Raw genomic sequence first — 20,295 nt, forward strand, 5'->3', positions numbered from 1 at the left:
TCTGCTTTCCCACTCATCTCTCTTGTCTCTCTGCTTTGCTTAAAATCCAAACGGTGCACAAGGGCACGGGCATTTCCTGACAGGTGGTGTGGACTCCTCTCATGTCCCCACTGCCCAGCCCCGGGCTATGGCCTCCCTGGACAGCCCGGCGCTAAGGGGCTGCAGCTCCGACTTGGCTGTGAGAAGACCTGATTGGAATGTCTTGGAGAAGGAAGGCCAGGGAGGCTCAAGGAATTTGACGTTTATACTCATTTAATAACAAAACTAAGAGGCACCGGGCCAGGGGATTAGCTGAGGGAAGCCCTGTTAGGAAATTGGCTGAAAGAAAGCAGAGGCAGAGAATGGGGCCTACTAGCTGGAGAGAGCCGAAGAGGAGAGGGCTGTGGAATCATGGGGCCCGGGGCCTCTGCGTGGTGATCTCAGCCCCCGGTCGCAGACATCCCCTGCTCTGTGAGAACTTGGTGCAGAGGGAGGTAAGAACCCGGCCACTGTCAGACCGCGTGGAACGTGGGCAGCAATCTCACTGGGAGTCCAGCTCACTCAACCTCACAGATGTCAGGAGGCTGGGGACCCTCCAATGGGTCAACTGCCCCACCCTGCGAGCCTTACTGTCCATAACAGGCTTTGTCTGGCCTGAGGCCCCCGGGAGTGCCTTTGGGAAGCTTTTGGATTGTTTAGGGAGTAAAATGACTTGCTGGGTCCACAGGAGCATCGCCACAACCCTCTGCAGGAACCCTCAAACACAATGTCTGTTCACAAACATCTCCTGAGAGCCTGTTAGTCACAATCCACCTCCTGGATCAGAAACCGGTGGGAATCTAAGACACAGGAAAGATTCGGTTCCTCAAGTCAAGGTCTCAGGCTGAGGCTCAGTGTTCTTTTCCATCTCGCTGACCAATCACATCTGGAAAACCAGGCGGGACTCGCTTAGGGAAGGGCTTGGACCCTTTTGAAAGAGTTCGTCCGATTCGGCCAGGCCTACCCAGGCTTCTCTACTTAGTCATTAGCTCCAAGTCTAGTAACTTAATTATGGAGTAATAGCCCACCAAATCCAGAGTTTGGATAAGAGATAGGCTCATGCTAAACGCTCTTGCCTGGCCTGCAAAGTCACTAACTATAGTATCTATGGGCAGGAACCTTGGGGGCCTTCTTAAAATCTTGCCAACCACCTGCCTACCTGCCAGGCTCTTTCACCTCCAGGTAATACTTCACTGGTAACCAAATTCATTTTCTTAAAATACACCTAAGTCACTTTCTGTCCCCAATAAAGAATGTGAGTCAAAGGATGAGTCAAAGATTCATAGAATAGGGACATTTTATACCCAGAGAGTATAAAACTATTTTAAAATTCCTATTTATAGTTCCTGAAAATCCTGTTTTCCGATCCTTTGCTAATGACTAAAGGCCTGTAATGAAGGACAGTTGTTGTTGTGGTTCCCCCAGGGACCGAGGAAACTGAGTCAGGCAGCTGCCCTTTCCAATGGCCACTGAGTATGAGAGCTGGCAGTGCCACCCCACTCCCGTCACCCTCCTCTTAGGAGAAATGGCATCAAAGGAGAACCATGCAGTAGGTTCCAGCCTTCATTAGTCAGTTGTAAGAGAACACAGTTATGGCTTTTAATATTGTTCTAAGAATTCTCACAGTATGTCAATGGCTCCTGGTAGGAAATTCAAATGTTATGCCTAAGTTCTGACTAGGCTCATGCTAAACACTCTTGCCTGGCTTGCAAAGTCACACACTATTCTGTTTTTCTTAAAGGATTTATTAGAATATATTAGCTGGATCATGCATCTACTATGTAGTGAAAAATATGAGCAATATTAAAAGGATCCAGGTTATAGGATTAAATAATCCATCTGTCCACTGAAATTTTTATGTATCCATAAAAGAATAGTGCCATAGAAATATTCCACTGATGCAAAAAGATTTTTAAAAATATTTAAGAATCAAGTTTCAAAATGGAATATACAATATCACCCTTTGATATATATGCACAGATATGCCTATATAGGAATATTTTTATATGTATAACACATATATTTGCATAGGAAAAATGTCTGAGAGGATAAAAATTCATTAAAAAGAACTAATCCTGCCTATAAAGACTGCATAACTTATTTTTCCTTTTATCTATTCTCTAGTTTTTTCTTGAGCACTTTTTGTTTTGTCTACCCAAGATATCACCCCTTTCTTTGGGGAAGATGGTCTTCCTGCAAGTCTTATAAAAATAGCTTTTTTGTTTTTGCAGTACTAGGGATGGAACCCAGGAGCATTCTACCTCTGAACTACTCCCCCCTGCCCTATTTTTTATTCTTTATTTTGAAATAGGGTCTCATTAAGTTGCAGAGGGCCCAAGTAGCTGAGGCTGTCCACAAACCTCAATCCTATCTCAGCCTCCTAAATGCTGGGATTACAAGTGTGTGCTACCACACCAGGCTAAAAATAGCCTTTGAACAGGACCTCCACCTGGCCACAGGTCCTATAAATAGGTCCTGGGATGGGTACATGATACTCCAGGCCAGTCCTCATTGGAGGCAGGTGCAGAAGCCCTTTCTCTTGAGCAGAAGGCTTGATCTAAGCTTGAAGGTCTGGGATGAGGGAACAATGTTCAGAATATAGAGAGGAGATATGTATCTTCTCTGGGTGGAGTTTATAGTGGTGATGTTTGAGAAATGTACTTCTAGAGAAGCAGCCCTGTGATTGAGGAGAGGTGTGACAGAAACAGATCACTTGGCCATGCAGGTTGTCTACGGCAAGTTGGAAGGATCCAGAGAACCTGACCCACAGAGGATGAAAATAAAGTTCAAAGTGAGGAGGAGGTGGGACCGGGTTGTGGCAGTGGACAGCGGGGACGATGGCTCCAATCTGTTGTCACCTTTTATCTCCCACCAGCTATTGTCAAAGAGATAAAAGGATGAAGGCAACTTTTCTCCTAAGAGAAAAGACAGTTACATGAACATGTACTTGAACACCTATAATACAGACGTAACAGCCTTGCGCCACCACAGGACAGCTCCAGTCTTGTCCCAAAGACAGAAGTTTAATGATGACCCCATCTTTCCTCATCTGGAAATTATTCCACAGGAGGATCGCCATCTGTAAGCAACGTATATCTAGTAACCAGGAAAACACATTACATTGTGTCTTTTTATAAAGGCATTTAAAAGACTATTTATGAACCACCTATTATGTGGCAGATTCTGTGTCAATCTCTGTCAATGTATCAGTGACCTTTCAAGTCTCATTTTCAAATAAAGCCTCAAAATGGCGCGTGTGGTGAGGCACAGGGCTGTGTGGGCAAAGGACTGAGGCTCTGAGGATGTTGGAAAAGGCGTCACTGAGCCAGCAATGCTCAGCTAAGACCTGAGGATGGAGAACTTCCCTAAGGGAGGAAAACTGCCTCTAACTTTCTGCTCTGTGGGAACAGTTCCTGGGGTCAACCAGCAGGCCTTTTGGTGAGTGCTGGGTTGAGTAACTGCATGATAGAATCTAAAGTGTATCAAAGCCGCTTACGGGCTTTTACTTCTTTATGGCGCTGTTCAGAAAGTCTGAGATGTCCCTGAGTTGACACAAACATCTACCCCGCAGGGAGAACCGTACTCTTTCTGTAACCTCCTGACAGTCCTCCTAGAGACGAAGAAAGCCAGGGAGAGTGCTGTGTCCTTCTCCAGGGCAGCTCAGGTAAGCAAGGGGTGAAATCAGCCCCTGAACTCTCAGGAGTGACAGCCGCTTGCAGGGAGGATCCAAGACTAGTGCAAAAGCCAGCAGCAGCCAGCGAGGAAAACCGAGGAGCAAGCGTGGACACCAGCTCCTTCTCAAGGATGTCATACTGGCCAGTGGGCAGCTCAGGACTAGGAGGCCCACGTGTTCTCAACACTCTGGCTTCCTGCAACCCTGAGGGAGACCTGGAGGGTGCCGGAGCAAGCATCTCTAGAGATGGGAGAGCCGGTCCACCTTCCCAGACTTGCGTGAAGCAGAGGCCGGTCTGCAGCAGGGACAGACTGGCTGGGGCCAGGAGACTCTGGAGAGATGGGCTGGAACTTGAAATTTTTTCTCACCTTTCAAGCCTTTAGAGGCTTAAGAATGAGAGGCTAGCACACTGGGGATTGTTTTCATTTTTATCATCATGTCCACTTAATGGATTTTATCATCTTCAAATACTTGTATCTCCATGATCTGATATTAACTATCTGGGGATAAAAATCATCATTTCCAAGTCTATTTCTAATCAGTTCAAGACATTTCGTTACCTTAACATCGTTGGGTCTTGAAAACTCAGTATTTTAAAGTGTTTTTACTCTTGGATCACTCCAGGGGAAGGAGAGTGGTTTAAATTTATGGGCTCTTCAAAACAAATTTATATGTAGCTCTTTTGTAAAGAATCTTAGTTTGCGAGCTAACATTTTAGTGCAGTGGTAAACACTGTACATAATCGCTCTTCCTTTGGATCTTCTCAGAGTTCCCCGGGGTTGACGGTGCTATACATTTTGGCTCAAGAATTCAGAGAAATTCCCAAAGGACAGCCCATATGTATAAGCTCTTCTGGCATTTAAATGCTAACATATGTTCCATAATTAATTTATAGCTGGTCTGCAGTTTCTGCAGGTTAAATTTGGAGCCATTCTTGTTTTAGTTGTTACTTGTGTTAAGTCTGAGCTACAGATAAAGGGCTTCATTTCTCCCTTTATGAACTTCAATATCATTTTATACTTTTAAATAACTGAGGTTTTGCTAAGTCTGTTACTGTATTGCCAAACTTGGTAAGTTGGAGTGAAAATCTGACATATTCCCAGAATCTTCACAAATTTTAAGCCATCTTTGGAGAAGAGAAATTAAACACTGTACTTCAAGGCCCTGTATATATGCTTTTTTTTTTTTTTTTTTTGGGTGGTACTGGGGTTCCTGGAAGCCCTTCTACCTTCGGGCTACACTCCCAGACCTATTTTTACATTTTTATTTGGAAACAGGGTCTCCTAAGCCAGCATGCGCGGCTGGCTTGGAACCTGCGCGATCCTCCAGTCTCAGCCTCCCAAGTGCAGGGATTACAAGTGTGTGCCACCACGCCCGGCCTGTCTATATGCTTTTTTTTTTTTTTTTTTGATGGTACTGGGGTTCCTGGAAGCCCTTCTACCTCCGGGCTACACTCCCAGACCTATTTTTACATTTTTATTTGGAAACAGGGCCTCCTAAGCCAGCGCGCATGGCTGGCTTCGATCCTGCGCGATCCTCCTGTCTCTGCCTCCCTAGCGCGGGGATTACAAGCGTGCGCCACCACGCCCGGCTTTATATATGCTTTTTACAAATTTTTTTTTGCTTATGTGGGATTCCCACTATTTGATTATCATGTTAACTTCTCTGGTAAACAGAATACTGACATATATGAAGTAGATGGAAAGTTATACCAATGGCACAGCAATGTCTTCAAATATTAAGACCTCGCTGTGACTCTCTATGGTTGCTTCAGAATCACTATATTTTTATGATAGAATTAAAAATGCAACAAAAAGTGAAAGCTATTTCTCCTAAGCACTTAAAACACGAGAAACAAAACAGTAACAACCACAATCCAAACCAATAATGCCCAAATCTGTCAGGGTTAAGATGTAAGAAAATATATTTTATTTTTTCCATGATAATACTATGATAAAACTGTTAAATACATGCATGTTTTAAAAACAGACATAAGTAACATCTTTAGAGTTAACAGCCAAGCATACTAGTTTTATATTTATGGTATCTTAGTAATAGGTTACTTAAATTCTATTTCTTGCCATAATCGTGTTTTTCCAAAAGATATAGCAACTAAATTCTGAAATTATATGGTGATATAAAATTGTTTAAATTTCTCCTTCCAACCTGATATCCAAATTTCTACATGGCAGGAAATACTTCAGCTGTCACCTGTTAAGTGGAATTGGTTTATTGTTTAATAAACTCAAAATTCTGAGAGTCAGAGTACAGATGTACTTCAACTTAGTTTACTTCTGTATACATATATTTAAATATTCCCTTATATGATTAAACAATTTTAGGCATAGCAAATCAAAATTGATCTTCTGTGTTAAAAAAAAAATCTGTACTGGTAGCATTTCAAGAAATGAAAAAGGGACCAGTTTAGGATCTGTAGTTTCTCCCTATCTTCTTTTGGCTACATTTACACACAACTGACCAAACAAAAGTTAGTAAACAATTACTAATATTTATAAAAAACTAAAAAAACTCAACATCTTTTTAAACACTCATTCTACAAACCTTATAAAAGACAAAAACTTACATCTGTTCACAGTATGTGTATTTTGTAAACAGTAATTCACTATAATGTAGTTTTGCAAATTAAAAAAAAAGGTAATTTCCTAGTGTTTTAGGACACTGACTTATGGCCAGCCAATGAAAGAAATGGTAAAACCAAACCAAAACAAAAAACATCTTGCTGAGAATGCTGAAAATTTCAAAATGCCCTATTTAAAATGACTTAACCATTTAAAGGCAGTAATGTTTCAAAATTAGGGTGTTTTTCTTTTCATGTGGGAGAATCTTTTCCCAAGGAATTCTGAGTTGAAATGTATTTAAGAAAAAGCCATGCTCTTTTTAAAGAAAACAGGATAAAACAACTCTCAGGGTATCACATACACCTTCCCTTTTACAACAATGAACTGAATAGGGTTTCATTTTGTGTTCTCAACTATGCACAATACTATTCAAATTTTCTCTAGATACTACTCTGGGATACAAAAATTAAACAGAAAGAACCACTAGCTTATATTAGGAAAAAAAAAAGGGTGGGGGATAGCTGAACCAAACTGGAAGGACATTTGAAAAAATCTTAAGAAAATCATTATTCAATTTTTTATTATCAATTGCAAAAATAAAAGTACTAATATTATACCAAACATGTAACTTGTCTTGTGATTTAATGAAATTTTATTACCACCTAGAAATTGTTTGCTCTTTCCTATCATACCACTGGTATGCTTAGGAAATTTAAGTTCAGAAGTTGAAAGAGATCCACTTAAAATAAAGGGAAGTACAATTTCAGTGTATAGGAAACTGAACACACCTAAGTGAGACACCTGACCAGGTGCACAGAGCATTTCATGCTTAAGTGCAGCATAAAACCTCTGTGGTATTATTTTCTTAAGATCTGATTGGCTACTGCAAAGACAACCTTAGACACATACATGGAATAAAATGCAATTTCCTGATCAACTGAGACCTTTTTTTTCATTCACATCTTTCAGCTTTTAATTACTTTAATTCCAGCAACCAAAACAAAATGTATTACTGCTTTGTATTTGGTTAATATCCCACCACATATGGTTGACTTATGTGAGTGCTTCCGAATATACTGTTTTGATGACTCTTTAGCTAGGCATGTACACAGGAAAACATTCAGAGGGTCTCCCTTTTAAAACACTGCTTTTAATTCTTATAAAACAGTATCACAGAATTTGTCTTGCTTGGGGATAAATTCTGCTTTCTACTTAGACACCCATAATTTAAAATATTCCAAATTCTTGAGAGATAATCAGCAAACATTACTCATGGTTAAAAATAATAGAATCTTGTCATAATCTAACATAATAACTCTAAGCATGTGGGTATATTCTAGACCAAATTACAGCCCCTGAAACTCTACCATACCCAATAAGGCCTGACATGTTAGGGCACTAAGTGAATGTTGTTTTCAACCCTCTATACTGGCATTAAAAATAGTCCACCTGTATTATAATTACCATGACCACGGTCACGTGTACTGAAAACAAAAGCACTCACAGCAAAGGAATAAAAATCTAACCAACCTGGCCAAATGAAAGGCTTAAATACTATCAATAGTCCTATGACATAATCCATGAAGGTATAAATAAACCAAATTCAAACCAAGTAACTTCCAAGGCTATGTCTAAAAGATGAATGTCCTGTAAGGCTGGCCATAAACCATTTTCCTCTACAAAATCTCTTCTGGATACAAAAGATAAGGTGGGTACAACAACATAAAACTTTGTTACAGCAGAAAATATCAGTTTAAAAGAAATGCTTTGAAGAAATATCAAGAGAATAAGACCACATATCAATTAAGCTTAGAAATTCAATGTTGTTTGTCCAAACACTCACTAAGCAGTACAAACATGTTCCAAATTGTGTACTCATCAAATAAAATCAAACCACAAACAGTTAAAATTGTGAAAACATATCAAGTGTGAAAAGTATGTGTCTTTTCCAAGTTTCCACTCAAACGGTGGAGCCTTTTCTATAGTAGTTAGGAAGCACAGGGCCAATAGCTTCAGATCTCCACAAGCTAGATCTTGACATATACTACTCTTTAGGAAACTGTTGAGAAATTTGTAACACTCTGGCATGGGGCTCAGTCAATAAAAAATGAGTTGTTGAGCTTCCACTATGTGCCTAGTCTTGGTACCTAATGATTCCTCCCACAACTTATACTTGAGATGCCCAATTTTATATTTTCTAAGAAAAAAAGGCATGTTCTAATAGGCATACAAATTTAATGTAGTTCAAAACTGAAAACAGCAAAAATTATCTCAGTGCAAACAAACAAAAAGTTTTTCCAATTATGTGCCCGAGCAGTAGAAAACTCTGAGAAAGCACTTTTTGAATATTGACACGTTAAGGGGTACTTTCGTGTCAAAACGCCCTAAGATTAATTTCAAATTCCCTTTGGAAGGAAACCACCTGTAGTCTCCTTCACTAAGCCATATTAACCAAATATAGAAAGGGATGTAATGTTTTTTAAATATGGAGAGTAAAAAGACAATTAAGAAATCGTAGGGCTGATTTCCAACAAGAATACAATTTGCATGAAGTGTTGAAAACGTGACTTTTTAACATCGTTTCTGAGTGCAACAGTACTAGATGTTCTAAATGCAATCCTTGAGATCCACGAGCCGTGAAAGTATGCTGGTATGGAAAGGGAGGCCGATACTTCCTTCCTCCCGTAGCCTTTTGATGAATGGCTGCTTCTGTTTCCAGCTACAGGAACAATGCACCTCTATTGCACAAATACACACAGCTCAGCCTCCCGGACACTTGGGGCCACGACCTCAAGTCCAGAGCTCTCCAGGTTCAGTGGATCCATGACTACTGCTTCACACATGCACTAATCCATAATACATAGGGTCTCTGGTGTCAAAAATCTAGTAAGTCTTTTAAGAATATTTTTATATCAAGTTTTACTGAAAATGGCCACTCCCAAGTTATAATGACCCCCAGAATAGATTTGTGGTTCACAAGGGAAGTCTAATTTGAAACTGGTTCACAATAGAGGTGGCAACATGCCCTTAGGTAGTCCTATTCCACAGCTATAATGGTCTGTAATTCTACATTAGACATTTACAACTTTCTAACCAGTGATTGGCTTCTGTTAGGAAAGAGGGCTTTCTCAATTTTTCTTCCCAGTCAGAAAATGCTCTGGGGGCAGGAGCACATGCAGTGCTCCCCGTGCCCCAAATAGTCCTTGACCCTCTCCTCCCAAGGGAGAAGTAGCTAACCCGACTGGCCAGAGCAGGGCCGCCTTGAGATCACTCGCACACGTGGGCAATGTTCCCAAGCTGACAAAACAATCGGATCTCTCAAACAACTGGATACCTGACAAAAGGTGCTCTGCCATTCTCCTAGTCCCTCCCCCAGCCTTCTCCTGCACACTGAGCTGGTGGAGAGGTAATGACCCTGCATTGGCCTCTGCCTGTTTTCAGTTCAAGGGAGAAACAAACGAAAACTGCTTTAGCCTTAGACCTAAACCACATTCTCCTAAGATTATAGCAAGTTATAGGAAACTTGCCCAGGCTCAGAGAATAGTCTTCTGCTTCTCACCAACCTACTAATCCTTGGGTATGGAACTCCAAAGGCAGGGAGAGAGGAGCAGTATTGAACTTTCTTCACACAGTCAAGGCTTAGACTCCAGCAATGGTGATATTCACCGTCTGCCCAACAAATGAGCCGTGAGAGAGGTCAGTCATGGCACAGATCAAAGCATCTACACTGAGGACGGGAATGGATCTCTTTGGACCTTTTCCTGTGTTCTAGGTGGGTGCAGTTTAGATCAACAAGTTTCAAGGGAAGCAGGCAGGAGTTGCGGGCCAGCAGAGTGGTGGTGAGGAGCCCTGGCATGGAGAAGAGGCGCCTCAGGTCTGGGCCTCTGGGGAGGGTTTGGGGGAGGCGGGGAGCTGAGATGGAGTCAGAGGATACAAAGGAAGACGAGAGAGAACTCTGTTTAGGGATGGCTCTGGTTGACATATTTTTCATTACTGAAAATTTCTATGACTATTATATAATTTAAGTATTTTATGCATGTGCATAATTATATTTCATTCCACATATCATGAATTTCAGAAATTTAGTTGAATTCTAGCAGTTAAAAATCAGGATTTATATACTGAGTACCTAAGAAGATTTTTGTTCCTTGATTTTTAAAAAGATACAGTATGAGCTAAAAATAAACTTTTCCGATATTTGAAAATGCATTATAGAGCTTCAGATGATTAAAAAAAGGCCTATCTTTACTTACACAGATATTTAAAATCTGTCTTTTTGTCTTATAAGACTGTCAAGACAAAATACACAGATCCAGAGAGCAGGAAAAATACACGACACACTTTTTAGTTTTTAATTTTCCTTTTGCAAGAATCTAATGAGAAACCTGGGAGGGCAAAGGAGCCTGTACTGGAGACTTGTAACTGCAGGTGATGACTGTACTGGCGACATGGGTATGTCCACTGATTCTAATTATCTTACGGCCTTCAGCCTGAAAAAGCCCTTACTTGTTCCTGAAAGAAGCATATTAACTTTGGTTTTATCCTTAAGAATTTGAGGACTGGATCTAACAGTGGCCCAGTCACTGAAAAGGAAGGAAACACTAAGACAGCCAATCAGAGCAACATGGCCTACTAATGCCACAAGATACTGCTTAGTAGTCACCTTGTATAGTAAACCCACTGGAATTATATGCTTATGGATAATCTTGAATTCATTGATATAAGCTGACATTGTATCACAAAATAAAATGGATTAAAAAAAACAAAGATCTTTGAACTTTGTTTCAAATATTAGGGTAAATCACTGCAATAATGAAGGCTAGTAAGAGCTGAGAAATAATGGAAAGGTTTGAAAAACTCACCAAAGCAAGAAAACACAACTTTGACTTGGGCTGATCAGTGTCACCCTTGTGTCCCACGTTTGTACCCCTGAGATCACTGTTTGATAATCATTTACATACAGTAGGCACAGAATTCATCATGCTTTACCAAACAGAACGCTAAATAGCTGTTGCTACATTAAAAATTATATTAAGTTCTGTAAATGCTGTGGATAAGGGAGAGTCATCTTAAAAGTTTTAAAATCTGTGCTTGATTCTTCTCTAGAATGGAGTAAAGGTCAGGCAAATAAGCATTACATGAATTTGACGTTTTTCTTTTTTGCCTGCAAATCTCCTTGCGATCCTGTTAAATATACATATGAGAAAACTGCTAACAACAGAACACAGTTGTTACGGGATTTGTTTTGCATATATGAACTAAACAGTATTAGCCTTGAAATGTTTCTTGAAGGAGAATTCTTTGGCTCAATCACAAATAGCTCCAAATCTTGAGTTCTGTGGGGTGAGGATTCTGAATCACCGCCCTTTGGCTTCTCGGCTACATTAAAAGCACATGAACACTTCTAGTGTAACTTGCACACGGTGAAGTTCACCGGGCCACCAGTACTTCACAGGGTCCCTCCAAACACCCAGTGCTGCCTGGCAACACCAGCAGTTAACAGCTTATTGAGATGGCAGACTGAAGTGACTGGCAACACTCTTAATCATTTGGTTTGTTCTGAAAAAAGTTTGTAAAAGACCACCCGCCTCCATTCGATTTAGGTGAGTCCTCATCTCTAGGAGGAATCAGAAACTGTCGGGAGTTGATGGAGCATGGACTTCCAAAAGAGACAATTTCGCTGTTACTGTCTGTGGATCTGGGGGAGTCTGGAGAGACCAGATTCCACGCGTTTACATTTGCCTGGGGTCTGTAGCCTGCAGTCTTATCCAGGTCCTCTTCTGCAGCTGTCTCTCCCACAGCCAACTGGATGGGGAGGCGCATTTGTGGCTTATAGCCCGCCCCCACTGCGGGGTCCACTTCCTGTTCTTCGTCTGGTTTGGCCTGAGGCTGGTACATGGACTGAATATCAATGTAAATGACCTGCGAAGTCCCCACGGCTTCATCCGCTGCCGGGTTCGGTATTTCTTCCTCAATGATTGGAGGACAGTAGGACACAACCACATGGTTTTCAGGTTCTGCATCAGAGCTCTCTTCAGGGCGCTCAGCTATGGGAGAAATGATTTCTGTGTCTTCTATTTTAGGCAGAGTTGAGCGAGTCTCCAGAACCTCAACGTTATTTGGGGTACAAGGGTTCATTTCCAGTGTTTTAGGAGCACTGGTTCCCTAGAAAGAAAATTGGAAGCAGCAATTAAGAATAACACCAAGTGTGAATGCAATGTTAATTTTATACATCTGCTTACAAACGTTTGCCCCCGTGACTGTAGTACACACAGAGCAAACTCACTTTTTTTGATCTCTATATCAATGTTTTCCTTTGCTATCAGTAGTGGGGGGAAAAGAGCAGAGTATAAATAGTTAAAGATTAGTAATATTAGACATGCAGCAGATGTTAAAGTGTGTCATTTTCTCAATGTTTTTTCTTAGGATGACACCTGCATGTTACAAACTTTTCCCAAAAGACCGAAGAAAGAAGCCAGTATTTCAAAGACAAATGTAAGAAAATAAAAGGATTACCTCACAGACACTCTTTTGAAACTGTAACGCTTTACAATTTTCTGGGTTTGGAATATCAGGGTAGAAGGTTTCCTTAATCCTTTAAATAAAGAATGATTACATTTAGTAAGTATAATCAGTGAGATAACAAATACGTTAATAAGTCATCAGGCATATTATTTGTTCTGCAGCGATGGGGACTGAACCCAGGGCCTTCCCATGTTAGAAAAGTGTTCAACCATCGAGCCCCACCCCCAGCCCTTTTTAAAAAAAATTTAATTTTAAGACCCAGTCTGACAAAGTTGCCAAGCCTGGTCTCAAACTTGTGACCCTCCTGCCTCAGTCAGCTGCTTCGCTGGGTTTACAGGCATGAACCACCAAGGCAGGCTAGGCCTGTTTTGACACTGCATTTAAATACTTTAATGAACACGAGAAAAAAAATGTGCAATTATTCACTAGGGCTTTCTACATCAGGCTGAAATTTGAAAACTATAGTTATTGCATTTCTAAACCTGTAATATCTTATTTATATCATGAAAATGGAAAGTAACTAAGTAAAATGGTGATTGCCTATCATGTACAAAATAAAACACACACATTTATACAACCAACATTTTCAGACTGCAAACTGTGTTAAGCAGGCAGACACTCAGAGGGCACGTCCGCAGAGGCAGTTCTCTCCTGCTCAGGTCGGGAAGCTGCTCTGCCACAGTGGCTAAGGACAGTGCCACGCGTCCAAGCACATTCTGTGCTGTGCCAAGAAAAAGAAGGCCCATGTATCAGGTGAGCAGAAAGTAAATGCAAACAAAAACGAGTTTGCCCGGTGTTATATCATATTTCTATATTTAGAGTGAGTAACAAGAACTTCATTATTTGAAATTCTGGCAGGAGAAATAACTTTTGTTAATGTGATCTAAATATTTTTCTTACTTTTCTGTACTGAAATAGTTATTTTTAAAATGTAAGTTTTGGTAATGAGGATTTGGTTACCTAAACTGGCTATTCTATAGTTTTGTAATTATTTCTGCTTTGATTGAGAAGCCAGAATTGCTTAGATGCATTCTCTTGTTACACCAATGGCACTTTAAAGAAAGTGAGGACGGACCTCTCTCTGGATGAATGCAGCCACGCGTCCATGCCTGGCCTGGGACAGCACTGCCAGCTCACCAGATGAACCCTTCCCTCCCTCGACTCCCGCCTCTCCCCCCTACTGCACCCGCCACACGCCTCCTCCAGTCTGAAGGCTGTGAAGAAGCCATCTCTGCCTGGAGCCTCCCGCAGCGGCCTCCGTCCTCCCTGTGCACCGCATGATGCAGGCACTCTGGATGCCAAGGTGTAGGCTCTCCTCCTCCCCTAGACATCTATAGCACAGGCTGACTCTATTTCTCTTATTTCTATATTCTGTTTATATCTCTCCCTTCACATGAAAGGAGGCCTGCTAGCAGAATACGTGAATAGAGGACAACAAACAGATTTTCTAAACAGGTCACCAGGACAAGCGAGATCTTAAAAATTAAGCTACACTTATTTTACAGATATCTACTGCCATATCTATGCCTAAAAATATATAAATATTTGAAGACAGCTGTCATTACTTTATGTTATTAGTAAAATGAGCACTACTGCTATGACTTTAAATTAGGAAAAAAACAGAAGAAAAAAATTTATACTTTTTTCTATCAGCTTTAAAACCTTTAAATAATGTCACATTTTTGCCTAATGTCACAGTCAACACTAATTCAGAAGGAAAAAAATATATTTTACTAACCTGTTCAACTAAAAAGATGTTCTTATTTTGTAACACAGAGCTAAATAACCAGGCCTTAACTACTAGACAGTGAGAGTAAATGCAGGCGCCATTACCATTCTCGTTTCCGATAGCAAAGGATACTTGTCACCACACCAACAAGGACAGCCACTGCCACTGGGATGAGGATGGCAATAATCAATCCCACAGCTGAAAAGAGAATGTTGCAAATATTAAGGATCACCACTTTGGTATCAAGTATAAAATAAAAAAGATTTTTTTTTTTTTTTTCGGTACTGAGGATAGAACCCAGGGGCTACCATTCTACCTCTGAGCTACATCCCCAGCCCTATTTTTATTCTTTATCCTGAAACAGGGTTTCACTGAGTTGCAAAGGGCCTCACTAAGTAGCTAAGGCTGTCTGCAAACCATGATCCTCCTGTCTCAGCCTCCGGAATGCTGAGATTACAAGCGTGTGCCACCACACCCGACTAAATTAGAAGATATTCGAGTTGGTTTATTTGAAGGAGAAAAAAATATAACTGCTCCAGGAGCACTGAAAAACTATTAAAAATATAACTGTCAAAGTATTATAATCATTTTTATTCTAGTACTTAAACACATTTCTCTCTCTCTCTCTGTGTGTGTGTGTGTGTGTGTGTGTGTGTGTGTGTGTGTGTGTGTGTGTGTAGCCTGCCCTGCTGCCCTGTGCACTTCAGGAAGTTTTAGCAGCATTCTTGGCCTTTAGCCCCGAGATTCCAGTAGCACTGTCAGTTATAAAAACTGGAAGTGTCAGCAAAAGCCAGCTGCTGGGTGCACACCTATAAACCCAGGACTTACAAGGCTGACACAGGAGGATCGCAGGTTCAAGACCAGACTCAGCAACTTAGCAAGGCCCTTAGCAATTTAGTGAGATCCCATTTCAAAAAGTGAAAAAGGGCTGGGGTGTAGCTTAGGTAGGATGTGCCTAGGTCCAATCCCTAGTACCAAAAAAAAAAAAAAAAAAAAAAAAAGAAAAGAAAAAAAGAAAAGAAAAGAAAAAATGGCTTCAGATATCACCAAGTGTCTCCTAGGAACAAAACTTCCTCCCTCCCATTGAGAACCAGTGCTTTGGTTAACCACGTCCTCTTGGTTCTCTACTGTATGTGAACTCTAACTCAGGGGTACAGGTTACATCTGTCCTCAAATTAAAGCTTGATGTTAAAAGATAGTTTAGGTCACCATTCCTCTCTACCTCCATCACCAATTTGTAAGTGGTGTGCTTTACAAATAATTTTAAAGGATATTTCTTTTACTTTTCCCTTGACAAATATAAAGCCACAGACTACCTAGGGATAAGTTATTTAAATTTTCTGGCCATTATATAATTTCAACATGAACTTAAGATTTCTAGGCTTCAGATATATCCCTAATTCATTAATTTCTTAGGTTCTCAAGTGAAAACAGTCTCAAATAACTGACAAGAAGAAATATAAGGTCATCGCATGGCCTTCCAATATTGTCTTCTATGTGGCATAAAAATATAGTGTGAAATTTTATAAAACGAGAGAATAAGGGACTCCTTAAAAAACCCCAGATCACGAGGAGCACTATACAGGTAGGTATGGACGGCATCTCAATGTCAGACTTCACGCACAGTTTTCCTTTGTCACCACGAACATGCTCTTCTCTGGGCCCATGCCACCATCCGTGTAGGCTCGCAGCACCAGACGGTAACTTGTTTTGCCTTGAAGATCAGCAATTCTCAGCGTCTTCTGAGATATGTCAGTAATGTTCTTAACCTTTATGTCGGAACGACCTGCTTTTAAAATGAAGAATAGTTTAGTTCATCTTGACACCTGTTTAAACACGGGATTACGCATGCCTGTCACACCGATCTCGACTGAGAGAGTGGCCGCTGGCCACCCCCAGCCAAGGATCTGGAGCCAGCCGAGCCTCCTCCAGGTTCTGCTCTGGCAGTCAGGCACTAAGGTTAAACTACTCTGCCTTGACTTTTTGAAACACAGTACTACATCTTGCCTCACACGGCTGTGTAAGGTGTACAGCCACATTCTCCAGAAAAAGCCCAGCATACAGCAGGTAATCAATAAAACTCACCTTGTTGTCTGTTACTAAGGGCATGAAAACCATCAGCCAACCCACCCAGCTGGTCCCGCCTATGCGGCAGAGGCAGACCTGGACTGGGCAGGAGTGCAGCCCAAAAGAAGACTTCACACCACTTAGAAGGACCCCTGTGCGGGTAATTCCAAGTGAGAGACTACAAGAAGCCTCCAAATCACTTCAAAGGAAGCATGAATAACTGTTTTCACTTAATTTTCTTTTTAAACATCTCAACCAAAAAAAAAAAAAAAAGCAAAATGACAGTTTTAAAATTAAACAGTACTAAATGTCAAATAAGGCAGTTCCCTATCAGGCCCTCCCCTCACCACCCACAACCACTTTCAAATCACTTTATCATAGTTTCTTTGGGTATTTACTTCCATATTTCAAAAGAGCACACTGATTGCTGTTTTTTACATTTTAGACATTATCTACTCGTGTCCAGAAAGGACAAAGATGTATCTCCTTTGTATTGCCACTATCTCCTCCCCACACTATCAGTCATATAGAATGTTTGGTGGGTTTAGTGCTTACATTACTGTAATCACATAAATAGAGGCTACTAAGAAGTGATTCCCATGGCATTTCCCTTTTTGTTTTCCTGTTGTTACAAGTGGTGATTTTCTCTGTACCAATTTCTAATTTTTCCCACATCATCCAATGAATATATAACACAATTTTCTAAGCGGTTAAACTCAGCAAAAGCCCGGCCCCACACCTCCAGCCACCTCCCTGGCTCCTGCACTCCAGCCTCCAGGCTGCTCCCTCCTGCACCTCGGCCGCAAGGCTCTTCCCTGCTTTCTTTCCTCAGCGAACAGGGGAAGTAAAGCCCCACAGCCCTGCATGTCCAGAAATGTCTCCATTCTCCTATCATATTGGTTGGCAGAATCTAATACCAAGTATAACCAAGTATAATTTTCACTCAATATTTTGAGAACATTGGTGTGGTGTCTTCCTGTATGTGAGCATTGCAGGGAAGTCTGCGCCATTCTTACTCCCAATGCTGGCACACAACCTGTTCTCTGATTAGGTCTGGGGCAGCTTCTTTATAAATTGACAAGTCATGAGGATGTACCTTGGCATAGATCTTTCTCTAGTTATTTTACTGCGTACTTAATGAACTCTTTTTCTTTGGTATGTTCACAGATCCTTCAATTCGGGAACATTTCCATCAATCAGCCCCCTCCACTCAGCTCAGAGATCATTCTAACCATTTGTTTCCAATAGCTGGTCCTTCGGCACAAAGCACATTGCTTCTCAAAGATACATACTTGTTCACTTATATTTCACCATCCCCTACAATCCATTAGCCCATGCCAACCCTCAAATTTCTGAGTTTTTTTTCTGGGTAGTGTCTTGCTTCTTGCTTCTCTTTCTCTGGGTGGCTTTGTGAGCCTGCATGCTGTTGTCTCTGTCCCTCTCTCACCTGAGTGATAAATCCACCAAGTCTAACTGAAAATCTAGATAGAATTTTAACTGGTTTCAGTATAAAATTTTGGAGCATCCAAGGAAAACCACTAGACTCTGGAGGTTGTAGAATTTGTATTTAGGGTTTCCCCCTCCACAGGCTGTCTTGAGGTCAGGAACGGTGGAAGCCAGTGACCTGGGAGGGCACATGCTTAGTGCGGCAGCTATGGGAGGTGATCTGGCTGTGCCTGGTCAGCATCTGGGTGCAGCGCTGCTGGTCTCCACTTGCCAGGCAAGCATTAAATAATTAAGATGCTTTCTTTCTGAGGAGAGGTCTTAATGGAAATGAAAGCTCTCAGACGGAAAAGATATTCCACTTGTGTCATTTGTCAGTGAATAAGAAACAGCTGACTCCCAAAAGACAGACAGTTGAAGGAAAGCCAGAAATCTGCATAAACATTTCTGCATTTGTAAATTTGAGAATTGTCTGAAGCCTTTAGTCAGACACTTATCAACCGACAAGGATGCACTGTAATTTTTAAGATTTAATGGATACTCATATCCAGCTCAAACCAATGAAGTTTCCCAACTTGCCTTAGCTAAGGACTCAACTCTGTCAGTTTACCACGGAAGCTCTGATGCCATTCTTTGGATTCCTGGTTTTTCTCTTTCACTGTATAAGTACAAGAAACCTTTCTTTCTTTCTTTCAAGTAAATTTCTTAAGATGCTAAGTTATGGTTCATGTAAGGCTAATAGAGAGTCTAATAATAAGGCTTCTGAAAATGCATCTAAATGATTTCAGAAGACCTCATAAGCTACTGCAGAGTAAAATCTTAAAATTAATTTCCCTAGTTTTCGGACTGTTTTGGAAACTAAAAGTAGCACTTGCTTTCTTGTTTCCTTTCTTTTCTTTTGTGGCTAATGAGAATTTCTGAGAAACACTAGTTACGCCAGGAATTTACTTACCTGAATCGAAATCCCTCATCTTAGATGTGTCGCGTTCTCCTTTTTCAAAGTAAAACAAATACCCTCTTAGAAAGCCTCTGAGCTGATCCACAGGAATATTTTCCCATTTGACTAAGATTGAATCTGCAGATGTATCTTCAACAGTGAAATTGGGTGCAACAATTGGAGCTGCAAAACGAAGTCAATTGCAGAAGGAAAGTTTACCAACACAGAGTAAGAGTATGGCTCATGAGATCTACGGATGCAAAACATATAGACACTGGGAATTAAGACTGAAGTCTATTCAGTGATAAACTTTCAGTGATATTATCATAAAGCTGTACGCTAATAATCACAGGCAAAAATACTTTTAAGAACAAAGGTAGAACTTACAACTTTTACATAAAGCAGGTCTAGGGGAACACCTTGTATGAAGTCAGTAAGAGGCTATCCAGCTATCCAACAGACTTCATTTTTATTTCCCCCTTTTATTGCTAGTCCTGAATAAGTTAACAGTTTTTAAAACTTGTATAAATGAAAATAAAATATTTTTGATAACCAAGATTTAATTTTCTGAATGGCAACAGTAAAATTGTGAAATATAAATATTAAATTAAGAATAAACAATCAAATATATAACTTTAAATTTACCAAATTATTTTATTTTCCTTGAATGAAATGTTTTAATTCAATCTGATTTTTATTTGTTGATTTATACTTTTTTATGTTACCCAAACTAAAGAAAAAAAAACTTACCTAATTCTTCTATATATCCAACTATGGAGCGTAATAATTGATATCCTTGATTTCTGCACCCATACAGGAAAAAATGGTATCTTACACCTGGTAGAAACTGATCTGTAGGATGAACAAAAAAGAAACCGTCATGAGTATGTGACACACACATACTAGAAGTACCTAGTTTAGAAATATAAAATGTGCTACTCTGAAATTCCCAAAGCTAATTTTAAGCAGATGTTTTATTACAAAATGATATTTAGGGTTTCAAAACTGGTAAATACGTAGAGCAAAAAATGATCACATAAAAATGAATAAATTCATTTCTATTATAATGAAAAGTTTAAAATGACATTACTTGAAGAGAGGAATGGTGACCGAGGTTTACATTCTGTCTCAAGTTCAAGCAATGATGATTCTCCCTGGATGTGATCAGTTCACTAACCTGCTCTAGGTGCATCATGCTTCTCTGAGACCCTCCCTACACGGCATCATCTCTGGGTTTCGGGACTCCTCAGGCTGCCATCAAGGGCAGCTCACCTTACAGGGTGCTCAGGCTCACCAGCCAGCAGGTGCTGGGAACACGAGGACC

At 40.6% G+C, this 20,295-nt stretch overlaps 1 protein-coding gene across 1 annotated transcript in view; it reads right to left on the bottom strand.

Annotated features, from left to right (window-relative positions):
* Window positions 1-11,811: 11,811 nt before the first annotated feature.
* The window catches only part of LIFR (LIF receptor subunit alpha), a gene marked incomplete at both ends in the record, with an annotated part of 34,299 nt that continues 25,815 nt past the window's right edge, over window positions 11,812-20,295 (bottom strand). Inside the window, 6 exons of the mRNA XM_080707340.1 lie at window positions 11,812-12,435; window positions 12,787-12,865; window positions 14,629-14,722; window positions 16,149-16,310; window positions 18,987-19,154; window positions 19,722-19,823. Coding sequence (XP_080563466.1) covers window positions 11,812-12,435; window positions 12,787-12,865; window positions 14,629-14,722; window positions 16,149-16,310; window positions 18,987-19,154; window positions 19,722-19,823 — 1,229 coding nt within the window. The remainder of the gene's footprint in view (window positions 12,436-12,786; window positions 12,866-14,628; window positions 14,723-16,148; window positions 16,311-18,986; window positions 19,155-19,721; window positions 19,824-20,295) is intronic.

This window comes from Muscardinus avellanarius (genome assembly GCF_963383645.1).
Source record: "Muscardinus avellanarius genome assembly, chromosome: 1".
In the NCBI taxonomy this organism is placed as follows: domain Eukaryota; kingdom Metazoa; phylum Chordata; class Mammalia; order Rodentia; family Gliridae; genus Muscardinus; species Muscardinus avellanarius.